This window comes from Sus scrofa, chromosome 12 (genome assembly GCF_054392235.1).
Source record: "Sus scrofa isolate SSC_HxYL_T2T_F1_AM1 chromosome 12, Sscrofa_HxYL_maternal_Yorkshire_Landrace_v2.0, whole genome shotgun sequence".
Lineage (NCBI taxonomy): Eukaryota > Metazoa > Chordata > Mammalia > Artiodactyla > Suidae > Sus > Sus scrofa.
The window spans coordinates 15,274,233-15,300,576 of NC_139394.1; the positions used below are offsets into that span (position 1 = coordinate 15,274,233).

General features: G+C 55.1%; 3 protein-coding genes across 41 annotated transcripts in view; 2 read left to right on the plus strand and 1 right to left on the minus strand.

The window, feature by feature from the left end:
- STRADA (STE20 related adaptor alpha) overlaps positions 1–10,424 on the plus strand; it is a 33,852-nt gene extending 23,428 nt beyond the window's left edge. For 34 of the 35 annotated variants that reach the window (XM_084984057.1, XM_021066774.2, XM_021066782.2 and 31 more), the window contains 9 exons: positions 105–207; positions 826–947; positions 2,703–2,811; positions 2,923–3,046; positions 5,391–5,562; positions 6,082–6,186; positions 8,639–8,880; positions 9,173–9,215; positions 9,510–10,424. In XM_084984057.1, the coding sequence (XP_084840183.1) occupies positions 156–207; positions 826–947; positions 2,703–2,811; positions 2,923–3,046; positions 5,391–5,562; positions 6,082–6,186; positions 8,639–8,880; positions 9,173–9,215; positions 9,510–9,662 (1,122 nt within the window). In that variant the 5' untranslated portion in view covers positions 105–155 and the 3' untranslated portion in view covers positions 9,663–10,424. Of the gene's footprint in view, positions 1–104; positions 208–825; positions 948–2,702; positions 2,812–2,922; positions 3,047–5,390; positions 5,563–6,081; positions 6,813–7,339; positions 8,881–9,172; positions 9,216–9,509 lie in introns of all 35 variants that reach the window. The other variant, XR_014820957.1, reaches the window with a different exon arrangement.
- A 2,645-nt stretch (positions 10,425–13,069) lies between these two features.
- LIMD2 (LIM domain containing 2) lies at positions 13,070–15,422 on the plus strand. Of its 2 annotated transcripts, none has more exon segments than NM_001244711.1 (5): positions 13,070–13,162; positions 13,901–13,995; positions 14,181–14,225; positions 14,305–14,444; positions 14,520–15,422. In NM_001244711.1, coding segments are annotated over 4 exon segments (387 nt in total). In that variant the 5' UTR covers positions 13,070–13,162; positions 13,901–13,953; the 3' UTR covers positions 14,680–15,422.
- Positions 15,423–16,704: 1,282 nt separating this feature from the next.
- The window catches only part of MAP3K3 (mitogen-activated protein kinase kinase kinase 3), a 69,662-nt gene continuing 60,022 nt past the window's right edge, over positions 16,705–26,344 (minus strand). For all 4 annotated transcript variants that reach the window (XM_084984026.1, XM_003482965.5, XM_084984027.1 and 1 more), the window contains 8 exons: positions 25,064–25,131; positions 24,767–24,859; positions 23,950–24,141; positions 23,263–23,411; positions 22,540–22,671; positions 21,936–22,065; positions 21,400–21,577; positions 16,705–19,428 (listed from right to left, as the gene is read on the minus strand). In XM_084984026.1, the coding sequence (XP_084840152.1) occupies positions 19,200–19,428; positions 21,400–21,577; positions 21,936–22,065; positions 22,540–22,671; positions 23,263–23,411; positions 23,950–24,141; positions 24,767–24,859; positions 25,064–25,131 (1,171 nt within the window). In that variant the 3' untranslated portion in view covers positions 16,705–19,199. The remainder of the gene's footprint in view (positions 19,429–21,399; positions 21,578–21,935; positions 22,066–22,539; positions 22,672–23,262; positions 23,412–23,949; positions 24,142–24,766; positions 24,860–25,063; positions 25,132–26,344) is intronic.

Consider the following 26,344-nt stretch of genomic DNA (forward strand, 5'->3'; position numbering starts at 1 on the left):
ACGTTTGTTTCGATGCCAGTCACCTCGTGGGTCTGAATTACCATCTCCTCATGCTCATCCCACCCCCAGGTTTCACTTATTAACCTAGTTTTCTTTTTCTTTAGACCAATGAGGCGAGCTCAGAGTCGATAGCATCCTTCTCTAAACAGGAGATCATGAGTAGCTTCCTGCCAGAGGGAGGGTGTTACGAGCTACTCACCGTTATAGGTAACGTCCAGGACTGTCAGGGCTTTCATGCCCCAGGGGACCCCTGCACCCTGCTCAGCACCCTCAGACAAATGTGTGCCAGAAGCTGTCAGCCAGTTAGCAGGATTCGTGGTGACAAAACTGGCTTCTGTGGGTCGTCCTTAGTTTTCTTTTTCCAAGTATGGGGAAAAAAATCATTCCAGGGGAGAAGCTCTTCTCAATTCCTTTCTTTCAGGCTGTACACTTCTGGCATCTGGGTCGCAGAATAATTGGCTGAGGGAGAACTGATGGAAAAAAAAAAAATCAAGAAACAACAGAAGTAAAAGTTTTGTCTTTTGTCTTTTTAGGGCCGCACCCATAGCATATGTAAGCTCCCAGGCTAAGGGTTGAATCAGAGCTATAGCCGCCAGCCTACACCACAGCCACAGCAACGCGGGATCCGTAACCCACTGAGCAAGGCCAGGGATCTAACCTGTGTCCTCATGGATCCTGGTCGGGCTTGTTACCGCTGAGTCACCATGGGAACTCCCACAAGTGAACGTTTGAACTTAGATTTTCTTTTAAAATCAAGCCTCTTTGGGGAACACGGACCCCTTTGCTGCTGTTGTCCCTGTTTATGGCATTCCTGTTTTTTTTCAGGCAAAGGATTCGAGGACCTGATGACAGTGAACCTAGCAAGGTACAAACCAACAGGAGAGTATGTGACGGTACGAAGGATTAACCTCGAAGCGTGTTCCAATGAGATGGTGACGTTCTTGCAGGTGAAGAAATGCGACTGTGATGCCTGAGGGGGGGGGGGGTCCTATTTCCAGCAGTAACGTCAAGGGTCTCTCACATCGGAAGTTGTGGAAGTGCTTCCTGAAGAATCTTGGGCATTCGGCGTTAGGATTCTATGATGCTGCTCAGCCCAATTTATAGTCCCCACTTCTCCAAAGATCGTTTTTGGCCCATGTATTTGTTTATCATTCAGAGAGGCTCTGAATCACACGCACTGGTAAGTGGCAGGGCCAGGCTCCCCCCAGACAGTCTCTTTCAGGTGCCTCGGGCGACCAGCGACTGTCCCCCAGCCCTTCCTGTCTTTTTGCCCGGGGTTCCTTTTCTACCGGAGAAGCAAGCAAGTTAAACTGGGAGAGGCTGCAGATGTAGTACCTGGGCAGGGACTGGATTCTTCTTCACAGTTGAAGGTTTGCACGGGGAACCTCTTAGATTTAGGGCCTGAGTCAGTGTATTTTCAGCCCAGTTATGTGCAGCCCGACCTCCTCATCTTCAATTATAATGTTTTTCTGAATTCATGCTCAGCTGCTCCAATACTGGGTCATGTGTCCAGGGTAGCTTTGTGAGTCTGAGAATGGAACAGTTAGTCCCAGCTCAGTTATTTGGGAAAACATATATCTGAGTTTGTTCTAGAGCAAACTGGCCTTCGTGAGTCTTTCCGTTGTTTGTTTGTTTTTTTATTTTCCCACTGTACAGCAAGGGGATCAAGTTATCCTTACATGTATACATTACATTTTTTTTCCCCACCCTTTGGTCTGTTGCAACATGAGTATCTAGACATAGTTCTCAATGCTTTCTGTTCTTTTTAAAAAAAAATTTTTTTGGAGGATAGTTGACTTACAATGTTGGTGATTTTTATCTTTATTCTGTAAAGCAACATGGACAGGTAGACAGTGCTACCTATTTGGCCTTGTCTCATTTCCCAGAGGCCTGGACCCTGGAGTTTTTGCAGTTCTTTTGTACAAATGCTTTTTTAAGGCCACACCCGAGTCATATGGAGGTTCCCAGGCCAGGGACTGAACCCACGCCTCCACATCGATCTGAGCTGCTGTAGTCGGATTCTTAACCCCCTGCACCACAGCAGGATGTCAGGAACTCCTGTACAGTTTTTTTTTTTTTTCCCATGTGTTTTTTCCAAATTTATTTGAAAATTCCATGGGTCTTAAACTTTCTATAGCTGCTTCTGAAGAAGAGAGATCTCTACTTGAGGTTGCTAAGGAATCTCTTCTAATGTTTTATGTTGTTGTTTGCTCTTTAAGGCTTTCTTTCCTTTTTCTACATGCTCTTTAAGGCTTTCTTTCCTTTTTCTTCTGATAACATTTTCTGTACGCCGGAAAACAGTTTTTTGTTCTGTTATCTTAAAGAAGAGTTCTGTGCCTTGGCCCTAAAGCTGAGCTTAGCTTATATCTTCCTAAGACTCCAGTCCTCAGTTCGTCTTCATCTGCTGCCCTCCGCTGCATTGTCAGCGGTTGCCCTGTTGGCGGGGAGCTTAGGACTGGCTGTAGGATCAGCTGGCAGAGCCAAACTTAGGCAGGAGCTGACGAAGCAGGGCTGGCTTCCCTGCCAAGGCGGCAGAGCCCAGCTCCTCTCATGCTGGTGGCACCTGCTCAGGCTGCTCCCAGGACTCTGAGAAGAGCACCTGGGAAGGCCGAGCTCCCCGTACCACTCCTGCTGCCCCCTTCAAGTTGAGCGTCACTCCTCAGTACCCTTTGGTTCTGACCGCGGCTTACCGTTGCTTTTAGGGGGAGCTCCATGTCTCTAAACTCTTCAGCCATCCCAATATCCTGCCCTATCGAGCCACCTTTATCGCAGACAACGAGCTGTGGGTTGTCACATCATTCATGGCGTATGGTGAGTGGGAAAGGGGTCCTGGCAGAGAGGGGTTCTGAGAGCTCTGCTCTCAGTGTGCTCGTGTGCTGTTTTCCTCATCTGTGACCCTCCCCTCTGTCCCACGATCTCCAGGCTCTGCAAAGGATCTCATCTGCACACACTTCATGGACGGCATGAACGAGCTGGCCATCGCGTACATCCTGCAGGGGGTGCTCAAGGCCCTGGACTACATCCACCACATGGGATATGTGCACAGGTGCTTCCCGGGCCCACACACCCTCCACAAGAGCGGGATCTGGGCCCAGAAGCCCTCCAGGAAACAGTTGAAGGTTGACTGAACTTAGCGAAGACAGAGTTTAAATCAAGGTTGGAATCCTGTCCTCGCCTCTGCTGGAGGCAGAGCAGTTCCCTGTCAGTGCTGAAGCCACTGACTCTCTTTCCCAGGCAGCTTGGTTCTGAGTGTTGCTTGAGGGGAGAATCTGACACGGAGCATCCATATTGGTGTGTGCGCCCCAGAGTCCACCCTCTGCCTGGAGCCTGGGGAAAGGCAGGTGGCTTAGGAGATGATGTCAGGAAAAGCGGGTCATGGTCAGGAGGGAAATAAAGCCAGGATCCCTGCCTCACTCCCCATACAGAGAGCACTTCAGATCCATTAAAGGCCTAACTTAGATAGAAGGAAAGGTGAGGAAATGCCTTTGTGACCTGGGCGCATACCAGAATTTCTTTTACACATACAAGACATAAGCAAAAAATTGATGAATTTGAGGAGTTCCTGTCATGGCTCAGTGGTTAACGAAACCATCTAGTATCCATGAGGACGCAGGTTTGATCCCTGGCCTCGCTCAGTGGGTTAAGGATGTGGCGTTGTCGTGAGCTATGATGTAGGTTGCACACGTGGCTCAGATCCCGAGTTGCTGTGGTTGTGGGGTAGGCTACCAGCTACAGCTCTGATTCAACCCCTAGCCTGGGAACCAGAACCTCCATGTGCTGCAAGTGCAGCCATAAAAAGACAAAAAAATGATGAATTTGATATCTTTTATCAAGATTCAAGCATTCTCTTCAGTGAAGGACACCAGAAACAAAATTAAGAAAGGAGCCACAGGTGGAAGATGTCAGTGTTGTCTAAAACACACTGGAGATTAGTAACAAGGAAATTTTGTGAATCACTAGGGAAAGGATAGCAAAGCAATAGAAAAATGAGCAAAGGATATGGAGTTTATAAAAGAAGACACCCCAAAGACTAACGGTCATAAGAACAGACACTCAAATCTAGCAAGAATCAGGAAATCAAATTAAAACAGGAGGCTATTATTTTATATACATGGAACCATCAGTGATTCATGGGCTGGGTGAGGACCAGTGCCCTGAGGAGGTGGCCCAACACAGCCAGCCAGGGTCACTCAGAACCAGGTCCATCAGTGCTAGCTCTGGGTGCACGCCTCAAAGCAGCTGGTCCACGGGTGCATCAGGGGACATGTATGTGGACATCTTTGCTCACATCCATGGTGACTAGAGGTAGCACGAGTGTCCTTTCCTGGAAGAACAGATTAGTAAGCATTAGACCCCACCCCAGAGTGCAGGTGGCAATTAGAAGCAACAGTTAGGTGTATGTCGTTGGCAACACGGATGGTTCTTGAAAATAGAAGAATGGGGTGCATAACAGTACCATTAGGTCAATAGAAGATGTATGCAAAATAGTGATGCACTTTATGCAATCCTACAAACAAAAGTACAGATTAAAGGCAGGAGATGGTAGAGGAAGCAGTGGTCTGTAAGCATAAATGAGAGCTTTAACAAAATATAAGTACATTTTAAAATTTAGTGGTATGCAATTGGGTCATGCTATTTTTTTTTTTTTTTTTTTTTTTTTTTTTTGTCTTTTTGCCTTTTCTAGGGCCTCTCCTGAATATGGAGGTTCCCAGGCTAGGGGTCTAATCGGAGCTGCAGCTGCCGGCCTACGCCATAGCCACAACAATGCCAGATCCGAGCCGCATCTGCCACCTACACCACAGCTCACGGCAATGCTGGATCCTTAACCCACTGAGCAAGGCCAGGGATCAAACCTGCAACCTTGGGATTCCTAGCTGGATTCATTAACCACTGAGCCACAATGGGACCTCCAGGTCATGCTATTTTTTTATGTGTGTGTGCTTTTTAGGGCCACACTCTGGGCATATGAAGGTTCCCAGGCTAGGGGTCTAATGGGAGCTACAGATGCCAGCTTACACCACAGCCACAGCAACTCCGGATCCCAGCCATATCTGTGACCTACACCACAGTTCTCAGCAACACTGGATCCTTGACCCACTGAGCGAGGCCAGGGATCCATCAAACCTGCAACCTCATGGTTCCTAGTCGGATTAGTTAACCGCTGCGCCACAACGGGAACTCCGACTTTTTCTTTTTTATGTTTCAAATTTTTCATAAAAATCTATGCTCCTGTATGTATAATATGTATATATATAAGTATAATACATATATACACCTCCCCCCGCCCCAGGGGAGAGAGCTGACTGGCTCTAGTGTGGGAAGACAAAGGTTTATGGTGTGAGGGGCTCCTACTGTCTGGTGACTCCCCCCCCCCCCCCGCTGCCCCCCAGGAGTGTCAAAGCCAGCCATGTTCTGATCTCTGCCGATGGGAAGGTCTACCTGTCCGGTTTACGCAGCAACCTCAGCATGATCAGCCACGGGCAGCGGCAGCGCGTAGTCCACGACTTTCCCAAGTACAGTATCAAGGTTCTGCCTTGGCTCAGCCCGGAGGTCCTCCAGCAGGTCTGTGCCCTGGGTCTTGAGGAGACAAGTTGTGGTTCCCTGGGGAGGCCTTTAGGAATTTCCGGGGGATGAGGGGTGCCTCCCAGCTTCTGAGTAGAGTAAGGGGCTCCTGGAGGGAGGAAGGGTACCCCCCGGAAGGGGAGGCCTCTTGACACGGTCGTTTCGTGCCCATTGCAGGGGATGTCGTTCCCCTCTGAGGTCCCACACTGCACCTGAGGCTCCCTTAGAGACGCTCCCATCTTAAGGGAGGAGCGAGCACTGGGGAGATGTTGGGTGCTGTCCGCGTCCCTACGCGGAGCAGGCGTGCTTCCTCCTGCTGTCGCAGAGCATCCCCAAGACATTCCTTTCTGCTGAAATAGCAGCACCTCCTCAGTTGTACAGGCCAGGAAAGTCTTAGCAGCTGACCCCAATTTGGGGACAGGCATTCTTTTCTTCTTCCCAGTTTTTGTTCTCCCCGCTTCTTTTTCTAAGAACAACAGCTATAGTGGAGTGAGCTGTGGCTCTTTCCTCCTGATCTAGAATCTTCAGGGTTATGATGCCAAGTCCGACATCTACAGCGTGGGAATCACAGCCTGTGAACTGGCCAATGGCCACGTCCCCTTTAAGGATATGCCTGCCACCCAGGTAAGCCTGCAGCCGAGGGGTTTCCTTCTGGCCTGTCTGCTTTCCTCAAACACTTGTTGAGGACCTGCCACACTCAGGACACCAGCCAGGGACACTAAGATGACAGGCCCAGTCCTTTCCTTCAAGAGCCCACCCGTGCAGGAGATGGTGCAACTGTTTACTTCCCTCTGCAATACCTGCGGGGTAGTGGAGCCTGGGGAGCGCCTGAGTCGCAGGCCCAGAGCCCACATACCAGGTGTCTTAAAAACATACATCAAGCTAACAGTTTTTTATAAATTTATAAAATATGTTCTATCTTCTTCCCTTGACCAGTATACCTGGAAGGCCAGTTTCTGATTTAGAATTCTTAGACTTTGCAGGTTCTATGCTGTCACGTTCCAGCCAATACTTTTGCAACCTCCAGCCTGCAAGTTCAACTTCTGTTCATGACCCCTGCTTTTTTTTTTTTTTTTAGGGCCGCACCTATGGCCTTTAGAGGTTCCCAGGGTAGGGGTCAAATCAGAGCTGTAGCTGCCAGCCTACACCACAGCCACAGCAACGCCGGATCCAAGCCACATCTGCTACCTACACCACAGCTCACGGCAATGCCATCCTTGTCCCACAGAGTGAGGGCAGGGATCGAACCTGTGTCCTCATGGTTCCTAGTCAGGTTTGTTACTGCTGAGCCGCAATGGGAACTCCCTGTTCATGCCCCTTTTAATGGCCACTCGTAGGCATATACGTAGCCAGTGGCTTTGTCTACCACTTGGAGACAGACCCAGGGGAGGGGCTTATCCAGGTCTTATCAAGTCCAGAAAGTGGACTTGTGTCGTTTGGGCAAGGATTACCTGGGTTCCTAGTACCTGGAGCATGATCTAGAACTGGGCGGGGGTGTGGGTTCTGGGCAAGTGCTCCCTGAACCCACAGGCTGCTTGCCCTGTGGGGACAGGAGCAGCTAAAGGACCGCCAAAGGGCAGCTCTAGAGGAGGGGGCCCGGGGAGGCTTCTGGGAGGAGGTGACACTTGAGTGGCAAAGGCAAATAGGAATTAACTGTAAAGAATGGGAACTGGAAGGAAACGCTTTGAGGCAGAAGGAACAGCATGTGCAAACACCCAGAGTCAAGAAAGAACAGGGGAGTTCCCTTCGTGGCGCAGTGGTTAACGAATCCGACTAGGAACCATGAGGTTGCGGGTTCGGTCCCTGCCCTTGCTCAGTGGGTTAATGATCCCGCGTTGCCATGAGCTGTGGTGTAGGTTGCAGACGCGGCTCGGATCCCGAGTTGCTGTGGCTCTGGCGTAGGCTGGTGGCTACAGCTCCAATTCGACCCCTAGCCTGGGAACCTCCATATGCCAAGGGAGCAGCCCAAGAAATAGCAACAACAACAACAACAAAAGACAAAAAAAAAAAAGAAAGAAAGAACAGGATGTGGGGACCGCACGTCATTGCAAATGGCTGAAGCACAGATGGGGGCCGCTAGGTGACACGGCTGGAGAAGGAAGCAGGGGGAGCTCATGAAGGACAGGGCGTGCCTCTCCAGGGCGTCTGGTTCCTGTCCCGAAGCACGTGGAGAATCGCCCAAGGCTTTTAAGCACAGGAGTGATAGCATCAGATACATATTTTAGAAAGATGACTCTCGCAGACAGCTTAGCTCTGGTAGACCAGCTAGGAGGGTAGGGAAACCGAGGCAGGGAGTCTGGAAAACCTAAGACAGGACAGATGCTCAGGAAAGATTTAAAAGGCTGTTTAACGTAAACGACACAGATCCAGTGTTCTGTAGAGCTTCCTGAGGGGATGGACATGTCCTACGTCTGCACCGTCCAGGATGGCGGCCACCAGTCACCTGTGGCTCTTGGGCACTTAAAATGTGGCCAGAAGGATTGAGGAACTGAATTCTAAACCGAATCGAAATTAAACACAGCTATACAATGGCTGGTGGCTCCCATACTGGACAGCACAGTTCTAGAAGGATTTCTGCCTTGGACAGTTGACAAGGTTCATGAGGATAGCAGTCCCCAAGGCGGGCTGCTTTTACATGTACTGAGCCTGAGGACTTTGCAGTGACAGCCCAGGACATGGCACTGCCGGTGCTTGGGATGGACCCCACCAGGCTCAGTGGGGCGCGGCAAACTGGGGCTGGGCCTCAAAGACAGGACCCGGCTGCCGCCTTGACCTATGGTGAGGGCTCTACAGTTAGAAAGATCTGATGCTTTATAAAGGGGGAGAGACTGCAGGCCCTTTCCTTCCAGCCCCGCTGAAGGCAGGTCCTTCTTTGCAGCCTTCCTCTTCTGCTTGGCCTCGCTGAACTGTGGCTGTCCAGCCAGTGGCCGGCACTCCTTTGGGAAAGTCAGACTTCGTCCACTTCTCTCTTTACTCCCCGCAAATCCCTTGTATATTGGGAACGTGTACCTGTGAAGAAACTCCCTGGGCCTTTCAGGGGTCCCCTCCAGTCCAGGCCCTGGTCTGTCCCCCCCAGATGCTGCTGGAGAAGCTGAACGGCACTGTGCCCTGTCTGCTGGACACCAGCACCATCCCCGCTGAGGAGCTGACCATGGGTGCCCCGCGCTCAGCGGCCAACCCTGGCCTGAGTGAGAGCCTGGCCACCAGCACCCCCAGGACCTCCAATGGCGACTCGCCCTCCCACCCCTATCACCGCACCTTCTCGCCCCACTTCCACCACTTTGTGGAGCAGTGCCTTCAGCGCAGCCCGGATGTAAGGTATACGTGCGGGTCTGGGAGTGGACTTTGGGGGGCTCTGGAGGGGAAGGCAGAGTTGGAGAGGATGCATCAGTCCCCAGGGAGCCCAGGAAAAGCCTGGGTTCCCCAGGGAGTCCGGACCCCTCCCCCAGGAGGTTCAGCACAGGGTTTGCTAGGAAGCAGCGTGGGTGGCGCTGGCTGTTTCTTGGGGAGCCGAGGGAAGGATGGGCGGCCCTGGCAATAAGGTGGGAGCCGCAGGAGTTGGGAAATCTGGAGCCGGGCGTGATGCCGGTCTCCCCCGCTTTCTCTCCAGACCGAGTGCCAGCACCCTCCTGAACCACTCTTTCTTCAAGCAGGTACAGTAGCGCTTCCCCGAGGCTCCTGGTTCTTTGTTGTTTTTTCCTGCCTGTGGTTTCAGCTCCTCTCAGTCCCCGCAGGCCGCTTAGCTTGGGCTCTTCAGATGGTCTCTCCTCTGCCCTCCAAATCAGAGAAACGGCCGCGTTTCCAAAGCCCCTCAGAGGCGTGGCTCCTCCCTCTCATAGAGACTTTTGGCCCCAACAGCCCATCTGTCCCCAGGCCCTGGTCCCTTGCCCCTTGGAGTCCTGGGACTCAAAGCAACAGGATCCACCCCCAACTCTCGCCTCCCCCAGATCAAGCGACGTGCCTCAGAGGCTCTGCCTGAGCTACTTCGTCCTGTCACCCCAATCACCAATTTTGAGGGCAGCCAGTCTCAAGATCCCAGTGGAATCTTTGGCCTGGTAACAAACCTGGAAGAGCTGGAGGTGGACGACTGGGAGTTCTGAGCCTCCGAAGAAGGTGCGCGTCCTCATCCCAGGCCGTGAACCTCCAGGGACCCTTCCCAAGGGCTGGCCACATCCCCACACGCCTGGGTGCAGCCTGGTTTCTGCCAGGAGAGTTGGCTGCTTACTGACTGGGAAGGAAACTCCTGGAGAGAAACTTGGCTTTACTGTTCCAAGGCTTTTGAGACACAAGGGAGCCCCAACAACCAGGGCTCGGGAGGGGCCGGAAAGCTGACGTTCCCAGGCCTGTGAGCTCAGGTGACCTGACTTGTTCAGAAGGAAGAGATGCTGCTCCGGCCCTGGGGGCTGAAGTCCAAGCCCAGGACTTAAGACACCCACCCAGAGCTGTAAGACTTCTTCCCACTCTAGCTCTCCTACCAGCCTAGTTCCATTTTTTGCCTCTGCTCTCGGATCCTATAGGTCCATGGAGGGGCAAGCAATAAGACCCCCTCCCCTCAGACCTCTTCCTAATAACTGAAGGGAAGGGTATTTTATTTTATTTTTTTTTTTTTCTTTTGAAGCACTAGGTGAAAGCTGAGGTAGGCCGTCATCATCCCCCTTTTCGCTTGGGCCCTGATACCTAAAACCTTCCGTTGGTTCATCTGTGGAGCTCATTCCTTTCCCACCAAGAGTCCATCTTGCTGCCTCCTGCCAGCTGCCTCAGTGCTTCCTCCAGGGGCCATAATGTCTTGCCTCGCCTGAGGGCCAGTGCTTCTGCTGTGTTAGTTTACTTGCCAGAACAAATTAAAATTTCCAGAGAGTCCACTGGAGAGTGATGTGTGTTGGCCACGCAGGCTTGGACATGAGTCATCCCGCCCTGGGTTCTGCCATCCGAAGAAGAGCGTGATCCCACCAGTGCTGTGGGAACACGGCGGTGACCTCTTTCATTAGCTAGACAGCCTTGCAACACACACATTTCTGTTAAAACCCGTAATAGATTTGTCTCTTAACTCTCTAATGTTGAAGCCATTAATTTTATTTAGCCTGTGGCCATCAAACCACCTTGTGGCTGGAAATGTCGAAGTGCTGGAGACCAGCCCCTCCGCAGGACCTGTTGCAGGGCCACTGGAGTCCAGGCAGAAGAGGCTCAGCTTTGGCAGGAAAGGAGGTGGAGGGCTTTGTTTTGTAACGAGATGCATGGTGTCTCCTTACTGTTGGAAGTAATATTCAAAGAGCAGGTAACCTAAGAACCAGCCGGCCCCTCTCCATCATGCTGGCTGGCGGCCAGGGGATGATTCTCACCTCTCTCTCCTCTGTGGTGCTTCCCAGCAGCCGCCCCAGCACCCCCGGCCAGTCCGTGCAGGGTGTGTGCTCCTCTCTAGCTCAGGCACTTCAGATGTCAGATCAAGGAAGTGCCCCTCCCTCTCCCTTGTAGCTGCTTTGACCCATCTGATGCCCTCACTTTCCTCAGAAATTCTAACACCAGTTTCAAAAATGGAAAACCTCTTCCCTTGGGCAGTCGCAGGGATGGACGAGAAGGGAATGGCCCCAGCGGTGAGGGAGTGGGGAAACCTGACATGGCGGAGGGAGGACAAGGCCAGGTCACGTTTATTTCCAACCATCCCACTCAGCTCATGTGTGTTGTTTTTTTTTTTCTTTAAACCTCAAGTTCCCTTTTGTTAACACCATTATCAGCTTGTTTTCTTTCCTCTGAACCGCTTGCTTCACCTTGCTGTTAGCTCATCCTCAGCGCCCAGAGTGCTGCTTCCGTGGGCTCCACCCCGCCCTTCAGCCCGGGAACGTCCTGGGCGGGCCGGGGCCTGGGGCCGGGCGGCCGGGGAGTGCCCAGGTGCCAGCCCCGCGCAGCGCAGCTTGTGCCTCCGGGGCCTTCGTCACCTTTCCTGCCTCAGCACAGCCCCTGGGAGAACCTGACGACAGGTGTGGGCGCCTGGCCGGGAAAGATGCTGCCCGGGGCGGGTTTTAGGAGTCTCTCCCCGACACCCGCCGGGGGCCTGCAGCTCAGCCCCAGCGGAAAGCTTCCTGCGGAGAGGGCCCGGAGGCTGAGGAGGAAAGCCAGGCGGGGCGCGGGCGCTGAGGGAGCCGAGGGAGCGGCTGGGGGCTGGGGGCGCCTGTCGCCTCCCGCACTCCCCCGCCAGGCGCCGGGGGCGCCGCGCTGTTCTGTTCCCTGACAAGCGTGTGGGCTGCGCTCTGGAGCCGCCAGTTCTATTCCTGCCACAGTGTGGAAACAAGCTATGTTTAGGGCTGTGCTTCGCGCAACAGCTTCCAGCCTGGCATCAGGCACAGCCCAGCAGTCCCTGGTGCCCAGCGGGCAGGTCCCTGGGGTCCTCGCAGAGGCTGTGTTCCCCGCAGGGCCGAGGCTCTGCTCCACAGGTTCCTCCTACGCGCCTCAGACCTGCTGCAGCGCGTGCCGGAGCCCAGGCAGCGGGCTAGGCCAGAGGGCAGCGCGTCAGGAGCCGGGTCGGGGTCAGAAGCCCTGGCCTCTCATGCCAGCCCTGCTGCTCCAGCTTTGGTACTTGGAACAAGTCACTTCACATCCTCAGGTCTCACCCCCCTGTGTCAAGTGGTGTTTGCATGAGCCCAGGTTCGCTTTTTATGAAGGCTGGGAATCTTTCTCTGAAAGAGGTAACCTCACTTCTCTCAGGGGCGGGGGATGACTAAGCCCACAAAGCCCAGGAACGGAAGCGCGGCGGCCGCCCCTCTGGGCGCCACAGGCGCAGCCTCCCGGGCCCCGGTCTCCGGGGCGGCGGGAGAAGGCTGGAGGGCTGCTGGCCGAAGGAGACTGAACATCGCGGCCCCGGGACCCTCCCTGCGGCGCGGGCCAGGCCTCGCCGCCTCGCGTGGCTGTACCGCGTGCCCGGCCGCTCTGCCTTCTTGGCGGCCGCGCAGGCGCCCCTGGCGTCGGGAGGCCTCCGCGCGCGCGCGAGGGGGCGTGGGAGCGGCGCGGGGTCGCTGGGCGGGCCTCCGCGGCCGCCCCCGCGGGTCCTCCGTGCAGCAGGGCCCCTGGAGCGGGAAAATGGAAGCTGCCAGAGGCCCAGGCGCGCCTGGTTATTGTTTTCCGCCGCGGGGGCCTCGCCGGGAGCGCCGTTCATCCCGCGACCCCAGCGTCTCCACCTGGGCTTGGCCCCGCCCCGAGGCCTGCGATGCGGACCCTCGGGCTCGGGTCCCTGCCTCCGTCCGGAGCGGGCCGACGGGGCGGCCGGTTTCGCGAGGCTAGCGAGCGCGAAGCCTTTGGGCGGTGCGGAGCGCCAAGAGCGCGGGGTCGGCGCGGGGGCAGACAAAGGCGAGGGACGCCGAGTGAGGGGAAGACAAAGCGCAGAAAGGGGTCGGCGGCGGCGCGGGGCCCTGGAGGCGGCTCTGGGCGCGGCGGAGCCAATGGGCGGGCGCGGGGCGGGGGCCGGCGGGGGCGGCGCCGTGATAAGGCGCTGGCGGCCGCGGCCGCTCAGGGACCACTGGCAACGGCGGCAGCTCGTTCCCGCGCGCTCCTCGCACCCGCAACGTCCCCCGGAGACCGACCCCCGCCCCTCGGCACAGGCCGGGGCCCGGTGAGACTCGCGGGCGGGCCGGGGGAGGGGCCGGCATCCGGCTTGCAATCCCGGCGGCCCAGGTGGGGGCTGCGGACGCTGGGGCCGCCGCCCACGGGGTCCCAACGCCGAGCGCTTCAGCCCGTCGCTCTCGCCCGGGGCTGCGAGGCCAGCGTGCGTCCTTCGGGTCGGGCCTCTGGGCCGGGGCGGGGCAGGGGTGCCCTCGGCTGGGTCCGCAAGGGTCCTGAGAGTGGGGGCCGGGGCCGAGGAGCGCGGCGCGCGGGCGGCGGCTTGGCCGCGCCGGGCGGGTGGCCCAGCCCGCGAGCGCTGTCCAGGGGCTGGGCTGGTGGAGCGGGCAGTGCTCGGCCCCGAGCTGGGTGGCGTCGAGCTGGGGTCAGCCCTGGCCCGGCCCGCTCTCTGCTGACCTCCTCTCGCGCCAGGCGAGGTCAGAGCTCGCGGGGCGCTCGGGCGGCTGCGCGGAGCCCTTCCCCCAGCCGCTGCCGCTGACTCTGTTCTTCCCCCGACACATGGTTCCACTCAGGGACCCCTGTTCCCTGGGGAGCTGCGTGGGGGGCGGGCTGGCCAAGGGGGGGCGGCGGGTGGGTGAGGGGCGGAAGTGGCAAGACCCAGAGCAACAGGAAATGACTTAGGGAAAGTCCCAACCACAGCCCCCCAGCCCCCTGCTGTAAACACCCCCACCCCCACCCTGCGAGCTGGGGAAGGGCTTGTGGGGCCCTCCCAACCGACTTCCCCTTGCAGAACCCTGCGGGTGCCGCGTCTCCACCCGGCGCCTCCATCGCCTCCAACGAGCCATGTTCCAGGCTGCAGGAGCCGCCCAGGCCACCCCTTCTCACGTAGGTGATCAGCCGGGTGGGAGGGCACTCCATCCCCGCAGGTGTCTGGCCTGGGGGTGAACGGGTGAGGAGCAGCCTGTCTCCCTTCCCCTCCTTGATTAAGTGTCCCTGGGATCTGGTCTGGTGATGGTCGTGGGAGGGGGGCCCTTCCTCAGCTGACACTGCCCCACTGCCCTCTCCCTCAGGAAACCAAAGGCGGCGGAGGAAGCAGTACAGTGCAGCGCTCCAAGGTAGGGCCCTGCGTCTGGCGTGTGCGGGGAGGAAGGGATGGGGGTGGTCAGGTCCCTGATGGAGCCTCTCCTGGAACAGTCCTTCAGCCTCCGGGCCCAGGTGAAGGAGACCTGCACTGCCTGCCAGAAGACTGTGTACCCCATGGAGCGGCTGGTGGCTGACAAGCTCATTTTCCACAACTCTTGCTTCTGCTGCAAGCACTGTCACACCAAGCTCAGGTGCGCCCTTTCCCTACCCCCGCCCTGGCCTTCCGGTCCTGCCCTGTCCTGACCACAGCTGTTCTGCTTCTGCAGCCTGGGCAGCTATGCAGCGCTGCATGGGGAATTTTACTGCAAACCCCACTTTCAGCAGCTGTTTAAGAGCAAAGGCAACTACGATGAAGGCTTTGGCCGGAAGCAGCACAAGGAGCTCTGGGCCCACAAGGAGGTGGACTCCGGCACCAAGACAGCCTGAGGCCCCTCTGGCAGTCCCCTCCCTCCTCCCTCCATAGAGGGCCTGGAGCGGGCAGTTGGAAGGGTGGGAGATTGGACCTTGGGCTTGGTTGGGGCAGGGTGGGAAGGGGATGAGGCCATCTTGCTCAGGCAGGGTTATGGGGACAGGGCTTTGCTCCAGGATTTCTTCTTCTCCCTCAGTAGGCCGGGGTTTGGGAACCAGGATTGGGCTTTGCTCAGCACCCTGCTTCCTGCTTCTTTCAGCCTACCCCACTTCACCCCGTGGCCCCCTTGGGAGGCCCCCAGATTCAGCTTCCCTATCTAGGTGCCTTTTCTCCAGCAAGGAGTCAGCATGCCCTCCTCAGGGTCCCGAGCTCCCTCACTGCCACCTGGGGCCCTGGGCAGCCCCCACGTCTCCCCATCTACCTCTGCCCTTAGCCTGGTCCTGAGCCATGGAGAATGGAGGAAGGTGAGCCAGGGTGCGCCCTGCTGGGCCTCTCCAGGTGCCCACCAGGACCCCCCCCCCCGGGGAGGGGCGGGAAGTGGAGCAGCCCTGCCCCCCCCCCCCAAAAAAAGGTGAGGCAGGGCATGCCCATGTGGGCCTGGGACCATCTTGCACCGCTGAAGAAGCAGAAGCTAAAGCATCCGCCAGGCTGAGAGCCACAAAGACTGGCGGGGAGCTGGCAGGGCCATGCTCCCTCTTCTCCTATTTCTGTTGGTTCTGACTGTTGTGATCAAACCTGTTTTAAAACATGTTTCAACAGATCCTGACTCTGTATTATGTGGCCGGATGGGGGGCTTTGTGACAGGAAGGACACAGACTTGAGGTGACAGGGTCAGCCCAGAGCACGGTGGCTTTGGTGGTGGGGTGTGGCGGTGATGGGTGTCAGAGGCCTATCAGGCAGCCTGAGAAAGGGGGTACGCTTCCCAGGCAGGTCTCCATGCTTTCAGACCCAGTGTTTGCTGACTGAAACTGCTCCTCACCCTTGGGAAGGTCAGGCTGGCAGTGGGTGATGGGGCCAAGCCTTACTGCGCTTGAGGATGTGGGGGTGTGAGACAGAATCTTTTTGCCGAACCCTGCTCTGGACCCCCTGTGCCCTGGGAATCAGGAAGGTGTGGTGGGAACAAGCAGATCCAGTAAGTTCTGTCAGAGGTCTCCCAGTCTGTCCTCTTCCTCCTGCTTTTTCAAGCTCCAGGGAATGGGGCAGCCGTGGTCACCATCCCAAGTAGACTAAAGAGAGACAGCTCATCTGCTCCTCTGAGGGATAAGTTTCCAGCAGAGCAAACAAGCCAAGCTTGGAGGAACTGGGACCCCCAGACCCAACTGTCCTGATTCCCTCCCAACCACCTGTGGACTATGTGAGTTGAACAAGAGGGCAGACTCCTGGGGGGGATTTGCTGCCTCCACCCCATATGCGTCCTTAAGTTGCTAAATGATCAGGACCTCAAACTCGGGTGGCAGGTGAGTCACAGTACTGTGTGGTGGTAGACACTGCCCCTGGAAGTGGCAGAGCTAACAGCAGAAATGGCACCCCAGAGTGTGAGGAGAGTTGCTGAGAGAGCCCCATCAGGGCAGGCCCAACTCTGCACCAGAGGCCTCAGCTGGAGACAAGGATGGTCTCTGCTCTGAGCTAATCGATAACAGTGCTAGACCAGGGACAGAGACCAGTGAGGTGACTCCTGGAGGTGCCTGATCCAGCCCTGCAAGGATATACCACAGAGTCCTTTCTTGGGCTAGGAAGGCTAGTCAATGGCACAAAGGTCCTCGGACCTCAGCCACAGTGACACTTGGGTCAGGTGAGCTGACAGTGTGCCCTCAGTCAGCACTGGCAGAACAACCCTTAGCAGAGCTCCTAGGAGTCGGGGGAAGGGGGGGGTGCCACCTCTGAGCTAGCAGTGGTACCAGCCAAGCCACACCATCCCAAGAACCCTCTGGGAGTCCCATCAGGATGCAAGATTGTTTCCAGGTACCCTACCCAGCTCCTCCCAGGCAAACACCTACTCCCTCTACCTTTCCACCAAAAGCATCGCCACAGGACCCCTTGGGTATAAATGATCCCTTTTATTGTAAGTAATGCGCGACACTGGCCTGGCTTTGCACTGCAAGCCCTCGGTCAAGATATAGTCAAATAACTATGGCTGCAGGTTCTTCTGCACGATCCACAATTGAGACACAGACACACAGCTGGGGGTGGGCAGGAGGGGCAGGAGGGCAGTGGAGTGTGGACTGTCCCCAGCCCTGGCCTCTCCATGTTGGGTTGGCCCAGGCTGACATACCGCACGGAATGACGAGCAAATGGTGGCATGGCCCTTCCCAAGGCCAGCCTGGGGCTGCTAGGAGACTGCCCTTCAGATTCTTTGGGCCAGGTCGTCCTAGGCCCCACAACTTTTCATCTGGATTAATTTAAAAAAAATAAATTAAAATTAAGCAACAGCTTGGTCCTGAGGATGCTGAGCCAGCATGTCCACAGTTTTTGGCACACAAAAGAAATCAGGGTCTTTTGGTTTTTTGGAGGTGCTGCAGGATTTGTTGGCTTGTTTGCAAATTTGTTTTTTAAAACGTTCCCTGTGAGGCAAGACCCTGGGGGGGGGGGGGCTTGGTGAGAGCCTGAACCTGCGGCAGAGTCGTTTCATGTCAGCGCCAATACCACGCTGTTTGCTGTTGGGGGTCAGGGACTGAGGACGGGTGGTGTGGGCCCAAGAAGAGCGCTACAGCCATTAGGACGGGGTTGTGGAGAGGCCGAGCTGCCACCAGGCAGCTTTGGTCGAGCCGGTCCCCACCTGGGGCAAGAGCCAAGGTGGAGGTAGGAGCACGTGCTCACTGTCTTCAGAGGGCCCGGCTTGGGGTGCCTGACAGAGGCCCCTGGGGGAAGAGATGGAAACAGAGGGCCCCAGACCCAACTGGCACCGTGCAATACACATTCCTGCAAAACCAGCTGCTTTCCTTTTCTCTTCTCTCTTGAGGCGTCCATCACCTGTAACAGTCTAGAATTGATATATATAAAAACCATCAAATATGATCTGAGATATAAATTAACAAGGCCTCACATTACATGATGTGAAAAGGCTAAAAAACAGCGATAGAAACTACATTCATAAAAGTGCATCGTCAACATACAACGAAGGCTTTGGCTTGTTCTGATGCCCGTGGGGAAGTGGGCACGGCTGGCAAAGAGCTGCCTGGCACTAATCCCCAGCTCCTTGGAGACCCATCCCTGGGCACTGGCTTTTTTTTTTTTTCCTTTAATGACAACTCCCAAGGAAACTGGGTGTTAAGAGGGAGGAGCTCTAGCAATAGGCACATTTTGGAGGGGAGGGGCCGGAAAAAAGGACCAGCGCCCAGGCTGAGGTAAGTAAGGCCAACTCTAAGCTGCTTGGAGATACTGGCTCCCTGACCCCTGCTGCATTCCTCCCCCAGAGGAGAAAGAAGGAAAAGAGGCTGAGACCTCTTGGCAAGGCTGGCCAGGAGGAAGAGGGCTGGCAGTTTGGGACACAACTGGTGGCATCATAAAGGCTTTCTACCAGGTAGAGAGCTCTGGCCTAGCAGGTCATGACCTACATAGAGCCTGACACAACTCTAACCTGAACAGCCCGCTCAGGGTGGCCCGCTAGCTCAGATGGCGGCATTGTGTTGTCCATCTTCCTTCTGCTCTAGTGGGAGAACAGGTGCCAGGTCAGGAACACAAAAGCCATGACTTTCAGCTCTTAACAATCTGGCCCAAGGCCCAAGCCCACAGCAGGGGAACTCAAGAGCCCAGAGGGCACACAAAGTCTCCAGTTTAAAAACTGGGTACAGCATAAGAGTGACTGCAACTTGTAAAACAGAGACAATTGCATTGACAAAACTGGGTCTCCCCCTCAGTGGGGGAAGTTCCACATCTCAGGCCCCTGCTCGAGGGTGGGAGGAGGTGAGGGTCATGGGGTCAGGCAGGACAGGCTCCTCCTTCCCTGAATAAGGCAGCATAACATTTGCTTCATTCATCTTTGGTAAAGGACAGGAACTGGCAAAGCTGGCCTGGGAGCTCCGGGGGAGCAGGGCCCAAGCCTCTGCTTTCCATTGGCTGTGGGATGCTAGGCTTTACCTCAGGCTTGGGTGGGCTCATCCAGCCCAGAGATGCCCTGGTGGTCTCCAAACAGGGGAGAAACAAAGTAACACTCTGAATGAAAGTAACACTATTCAGACCCTGAAGTCAGTCCTGTGTTCCCAGACTGTGGGGTCTGGTGCAGACTGCAGTGTCAGGACACAGACCCGAGGGTGGGGCCCACGGTGCCTTGCACACTGTTCCTTGCCCCTTCCCTCTGGGCCGAGCTGAGGACACTGGAGCTCTCGGGTCTGGCAGGCTGGGGGCTCCCAGTCCTTGAGGCCGCAGCCACCCCACCTGGCTCTGAGCCCCAGTGGTAGAAGGGCACAGAGAGCACTGGCTGGTCTGCAGCTCCATGGTCCGCAGCCTGGCCTGGGAGAAGCAGCAACTTTGCTGAGCCCCGAAGCAGCCCCTCGCCTGTGCAGCAGGGAGCGGCCGGCAGCAGCGTGGCCTTGAGAGCTCAGTACACGAGCTGTGCAAAGTGGTGTGTGAGCAGCTCCTCGGCCGAAGGTCTCTGGCGGGCCTCCACAAAAATGCGCCTCAAGAAGTCCCGGCCGTGCTCAGAGATGTGGGAGGGCAGCTGAGGATTGGTGGGCTGGGTGGCAATCTTGAAAATGGCGGCCATGGCTTCATACTCTGCCCAAGGTGGTTTCTCTGTCAGCATCTCCACCACAGTGCAGCCCAGGCTCCTGGAGAGAGAGAACCCCTGTTACCCCAGAGCCAGCCCCAGGCTCCCGCTGCCCTGCCCACCGCTGTGAAAGGACCTGCCCTTCTCAGAACACCCTGAGGCAGGAGGGGCTGAGCTGAGGGTTGACACCCTCCAAAGGGACCCCAAGGCCAGAAGAGGCTTCAAAAATCCATCAGTTTCGTCCACAGGGGCTTCATCGGCCTACACCGACCTGGGCGCTTCTTGAGATTGGGGAAGAAAGCCACTTTGGCAAGGACAGAAAGAGCCCTGACATAACTTTTAATTTGCTATTGCTCCTGTAATACATTACCATGAACCTAGTGGCATAAAAAAAACAACAAATTTATTACTGTTTTGGAGATCAGAAGTCTAAAATTAGGAGTTATACCCGTGTTGTGGTGCAGCGGAAATGAATACGGCTAGTAACCATGAGGTTGCAGGTTTGATCCCTGGCCTCACACAGTGTGTTAAGGATCCAGTGTTGCTATGAGCTGTGGTGTGGGTCGCATACACTGCTTGGATCCCACATTGCTGTGGCTGTGGTATAGGCCGGTGGCTAAGCCTGGATTCAACCCCTAGCCTGGGAACCTCCATATGCCATGAGTACAGCCCTATAAAGCAAAAAAAATTTAAAAAAAAAAACTTTTTTAAAAGAGGACGACGACTGAAATTAGTCTCACTGGGCTAAAATCAACATGTCAGTGGGGACGGTTCCTTCCGGAGGCTCCGAGGGGAGACTCCATCTCCTTGCCTCTTTCAGCTTCTAGAGACTGCCTGCATTTCTTGGCTCATGGCTCGGCTCCTTCCTTGCATCACTCCAAACTCGTTTCCCTTGTCACATCTACTACTCACTTGGATCTCATCTCCTGCCTTCATTTATTTTTTTAATTATAAATTAAAAAAATTTTTTTTGGCTGCTCTGCAGCATACTGAGTTCCTGGGCCAGGGATCAGATCTGAAGCACTGTTGCAACCTACACTGCAGCAAGGCCAGATTCTTCACCCTGTGCTGGGTCAGGGATCGAACCTGCATCCCAGCACTGTAGAGACAAAGCTACTGATCCTACTGTGCCACAGCAGGAACTCCCCCTGCCTTCCTTTTATAAGAACCTTTGTGGAGTTCCTGTCCTGGCTCAGCAGAAATGAATCTGACCAGCATTCATGAGGATGCAGGTTCTATCCCTGGCCTCGTTCAGTGAGTTAAGGATCCGGTGTTGCCGTGAGCTGTAGTGTAGGTCGAAGATGCAGCTTGGATCCCACATTGCTGGGGCTGTGCTGGAGGCCGGCAGCTACAGCTCTGATTCAACCCCTAGCCTGGAAACCTCCATGTGCTGTGGGTGCGGCCCTCAAAAGACCAAAAAAAAAAGAACCTTTATGTCACACTGGGCCCATTTAGATAATTCAGGATCATCTCCCCATTTCAAAAGTAAGTTTATCATATCTGCGAAGGCCCAACTGCCATGTAAGGTAATGCCTAAAGGTAACACTTACTACAGGGATTAATTAGTACATGGCCATCTGAAGGGGACCATTATTCAGCCCACTACGATCATGTTCTAAGAGGAAGAGATGCCCTCACGATTTTCAGGCCCTTTTCTAAGGATGGACACAAAGTCAGGTAGAGCAAATGCAAGTCATCTGAGCACTAGGAGAGGGAGTGGAAGCCTGCTACTGTTTAGAGAATAAGCCAGGCCTTCAGATTGGATCTTAGTTCTTTCAGAGATTTAGCAAACCTCAGGGGTGTTTTACATGGCCTAAGTTCCCAGCGATAACAAATGCAACCCATCTAGTGACTGTACTGCTGCAGGTACCACCACCTCTGTCGATATGGAGCCTGCATCCTGGCCTCGCTGGCCAGAGGTGAGTCCTCACTCCTTCCTGCCACACTGCAATGACCACAAGCCTCGTTTCTAAGATGGAGCCACTACAGCCCGGACAGGGAGATGGGGTCCCATCCCATCCCCAGTGCTCACCACACGTCTGCCTTCCTTCCGTAGCCCTCACCGCTGATCACCTCAGGGCTCATCCAGTAGGGTGTGCCGGTGACAGAGCGCATGCCCGTGCCTGACATGCAGATGGTCTGCAGGCGCTTGCTGGCCCCAAAGTCCCCCAGCTTCACATTCCCAGCAGAGTCTCGGAGGATGTTAGCTCCTAAGGCATGAAAGGGCAGAGGCTGCAACCCTGAGCCCCCGTGTGTTTCCACCATCTGCCCTCTGTCCCTCCCTCCCAGGTCAAAGGGCTGCTGGGCAGGGTGGGAGCTACCATGAATTAGACCTGAACTGCGCAGAGCAACCAGGCCCCTGACAGGAAGCTTCAGCCCTACAGCACCAAGTGGTCATCACCTTGGCCAACATCAGCAGAGCACTTCACACTATTTTCCCAAATTGCTTCAGTGATCTTCATACCAATCCCCAAAGGAAGCAACTAGAGTTCAAAAGGTTTGAAATGACCAGGTCGAAAGTTCCCAGGTGACTCAGTCTCGGGGAGCCCACAGCCTGTCCCTGCTCACCTTTGATGTCCCGGTGAACAATCATGTTGCTGTGCAGGTAGGACATGCCCTCCAGGATCTGCCGAGTGTATTTTCGGGTCACGCTCTCTGTCAGAGCTCCATAAGCCTTCAACTGGTCTTTCACTGAGCCCTAGAGCCACAGGGGTCAGAGGGAGTCACTGCAGGAAGTGGGCAGGAAGGGGGTAAGGCTATTTCCAGCCCCCGGGATTGGGGCAAAGGAGTAATTCATCCAATCCGCATTTGCGATGTGCCGGGCACTTCGCGGGGAGCTGTCAGGCAGCTTGAAGAAAAAAGTACGAGACAGTCCTTCCCTTGAGCAACAGATGACCCAAATCCAGAAGGGAGGTCCATCTGTTCCAGGTGACGGCATTACTTACTAGACAGCGCGGCTGCCCTCTGAGCCTCGGGTTAGGGTGGCCTGGGACGTTTCTCATCCCACACCATCCCAGCCCACACCCTCACTGCATCCAAGTCCTGCCTTCCCTCCTGAGCCTCTGAAGTCTCAGGTGATCAGACCCATGTCAAAGGGAACCCTCTCCTCCACAGCCGCCAACCCCTGGTCAGGTCTCTTGTGTGTGTCCCATGTGCATAAAGGGGCACATACCCCCGGCATGTACTCCATGAAGATGGTCAGGGTCTTCTCGGCGCGGTCCCGCAGGCAGCCATAGTACTGCACGATGCGCTCGTGCTGCAAGTTCTTCAGTAACTGGATCTCACACTCCAAAGCACTCACCTCCTAGGGGAGGGGCCCAGTGGTCACCTAGGCTCTCAGGGCCCCAGGCCTGCCTGCCCAGGATCAGCTCGCTTGCCCTAGTCAGTGACCTCAGGAACCTGTCTGCCTTAGGAACTTCAGCCGGAGGAAAGGGGGACTCTCTCCAAGGCCTGGTCTTTGTCCACAATGCTGGCTAAGCCTTGGGTTGGTGGCACTCCCGTGCTGGGAGACGGCAGACTGTGGGAGAGGGGATGGGTTTGTGGGCGGTATTTGTTCTCTCAAGCTGGAAGGAAGGCTACATCCAAAGCTAAGCACCAAAGACAGGCTCCTTCCTGGTCCGAGGGCTGGGAGAGGCATGTGTGGTGAGGGTGGGGCAGGTACTGCTCTTTGTGGCACTGGCCATCAGCTCTCAGTCTAAGTTGTGTGGTACTCTGGCACCAACTCATTTCCTCAAACCCAATCCCTCCCCAGGGCCAGGAGAGATAGCAAGGGAGCTTGGGAGGAAGAACAACAGGAGAAGCAACCTGTAGCATCTCAGGCAATTAGTCTGTGCATCAGGACAGGCATTCTGTGGAGAGAGAGGAACTGGAAGTCAGACCATGGGGGAGGCAGTACCTTGCTTGTCTCAGGACTGTCTGGGTCAAATTGGACCTGCTTGGAAGCAAGTTCTCGTCCTGTGTCCACGTCATAGCACAAATAGACCCTGCCGAAGGCACCCTGGCCCAGGAGCTTCCCCCGGCGCCAATTGATGGGGGCACTAGGAGCTACAGGAGAACAGAAGAGAAGAGCATTAGCGTTCATGAGCTTATTTACTGATATCCTGTCTTGTTCTTCAGGGGCTCGAGCGCCCCCCTCCCCACCCCAGCACATCTCAGCACAGCAGCTCTACTCCAATCTGGAACAGGCACAGCTCCTTGGTCTAGGAGACCTTAAGGCCCGATCCCAAGACACTGAAGACTAGCTAAAATCATGGTTAAATGCTCATGTAAATTGATTTAATATCTTTATACTTCCAAAGCCCCCAAATATCTTACTAGGTCAAAGATTAAAGAGACTGCTCTTCAGCTTAAACACAAAAAAACTAAAGACCAGAGAGGAGGACTGGCCTGTCACACAACAGCAGAGTGAGGACTAAGGTCCAGAGAATCTGCTGCCGACCCTCAGGCTCTCCCACTGGGTGCAGAGGGGCCAGAGCAGCCAAGTGCCGAGCCAAACAGCCCCCACAGACCCGCTGGCCTCCCACCTCCAGCTGGTCTGAGCATCCCCCCAGCAGCCTCCTCCTGGCCAGGGCCCAATCCTCACATTTGGTCGGCACATTCCTCTCCTGCACAGAGAGGGCATTCTCACTGTCCGCACTCCGCAGGCGCCCTCGGGGGTCCAGGTATTGCACCGCCAGACCCATGTTTTCGCCATTTGTGCTCAGGGAGCGGCTGGAAGGCACCAGGGTGAACAGGTTGCCTTGATGACGCCGTATTCGGGGAAAGGTTCTTCTGCCTGAAAGGGGAGCAGGGACCAGAGTAGAGCAAGTCAGACCCCTGGCCACGAGGCTGAATGTGCAAACCAGGTCATAACCCCAGCTCCACTCCATCCTATCTGCACCTCCCCCCTGACTCGTACCAGGATGGCTAATGTCTCAAGCACTCTGGGAATCAAGGACAAAAGGAGGAATTAGGAAGCCTCCACAGATGGTTCAGGAAAACCTGGCAAAGGGGAAGGCACAGGGCTGGCTCTCAACCCCACATCATTCGCAGGGCCAATCCGCAGCTGGACTGTGTTTTCTTTGGCATCCTAATCTTAAACCTCTGTGGAAGCTCCATTCTGTTTGCTGTCACGGAACAGAAGAGGGCGTTGGAGAGCTGGTGCCCTGGAGCCCGATGCTGTGCACTCAGATAAAGGACAGTGTTTCCAGAGGCAGCATTACAAATACCACCCTCCCTCTTTTTTTTTTTTTTTAACGCTGACTCTGCTGCCTAAAGCCTGGACTCAGTTCCTCAGAAAAAAAGGAAACACGGGGCCTGGAGTGCTTGGGCCACCCCCTTGCAATGGCTTTTGTGTGGCGGAGCTCTAACCACATCCCTTCTGAGGTGGTCAGCAGGGGGCAGGGTAGAGGTGCACTCACCGTCGTTGTAGTCCTTGTGGTGCATAGACACGTGGTAGCGCCGGGGGTAGGTTCCACCTTTGACCCCTTTGTCATAGAACTGAGTTTCCCGATCTGAGTAAGAGAGAGGATTCACTAGTTTCTGGGGAGGCCAAAGTGAGTGTGATCCATTTAAGCCTCTAGGTCACCTGAGACCTCAGAGCATCAGGCCCGAGGAGAATTAAAAGACAGCCCTGGACTCCCTTCCCAACTCAGCTATCAAAAGCAGACTGCCTGCAGCCCAGTCAGACACCCTATGGTGCTCATCCAGGCTCTCACCTGAGAATTCCTGTCTGTTGTCTGGGAAGCTCTGGGCTCGGGACATTCGTGACTTCCGGAAGGATGGGCTGGAAAAACAAAATGAATCACAAAGCTGACTTCAGGGTACCTCCACAGCAGCTCACAGGGCAGAAGGCAGGATACCCAGATAGACTCCTTTTTCTAACTCCTTCACACACATATCAATACATAATGGGAAGCAGAGTTCGAGAGAAGCAGCCCTTTTCTGAGCTCAGCCTCCTACTTTCTCTTTACTAGTCTGAGGCTCATATCTGACAGGACACTGGATAATGAAGCCCTTCAGACCTACCGACCTCTACTTTGACTGCACAGAGCTCTACCTTGCCCTTTCCTCCCAACTCGGTAATTGGGGAAGAGCTGCAAAATATCCCATGTCCAGGATGGTTATAAAGATAGGAATGATGGAGTTCCCGCTGTGGTGCAGGGGGTTAAGACCGAAGAGGCTCAGGTCAGCACAAGTTTAATTCCTGGTCCAGTGCAGTGGGTTAAAGGATCTGGTGTTGCTGCAGCTGCAGCTCAGATTCAATCCCTTGCTGGGGAACGTCCATATGCCACAAGTACAGTCATTAAAAAAAAAAAAAAAAGATAGCAATTATATCTAGCATCTTCCTTTCAGACTAATCAGCACGATCTCATTTTAGAGATGGGAAAAACTGCGGAACAGCGAATTCAGGACTTGTCCAAAGCTACTTGATTAATATTTGGAGGAGCTGGGTCTGTATTACCCCAGATCCCATGAGGGAAAAATAAAAGCCCTGACTTCAAGTTAAGGCTAGGCCTCAAGGAATTAAGTCCAGGTCACTGAGTTTGACTCCCAAGAAGAAAACAAAGCGTTGGAGAGACAGAGGAAAAATTCAAGAATTAAGTGGGTAAACTAAACTATCTTTCCCAGCATCCGCCTGAATAGGGCCTTTCTTTCATGTGAAAGTGCCTTATAAGAAGGTCATAGGTCAGAAACTCTCACGGCAGTGATTCAGGGGCTATCCCCTGCTTTCCAGCTGCTAGACCTTCCGTGGTCCATTCCCACACCTCTCCTCCCCTGCCAGTATGGCCACAAAGCTGAGGAGAAAGTCCAAAGCCGGAGTCAGTCCCTGTCCTGGCAGAGCCCTCAGTTTGTGGCAGCAACTTTGGCACTTTTACCTGTGCCTTCTCGCTTTCCTGGCTGGAAAGCAAGCCCAAAACAAGGTTACATATTAGACGTGACTGTGACTATGACATCTAGAGGGGAGACCACGCTAGCAGCACACAGGTCTGTTAGGA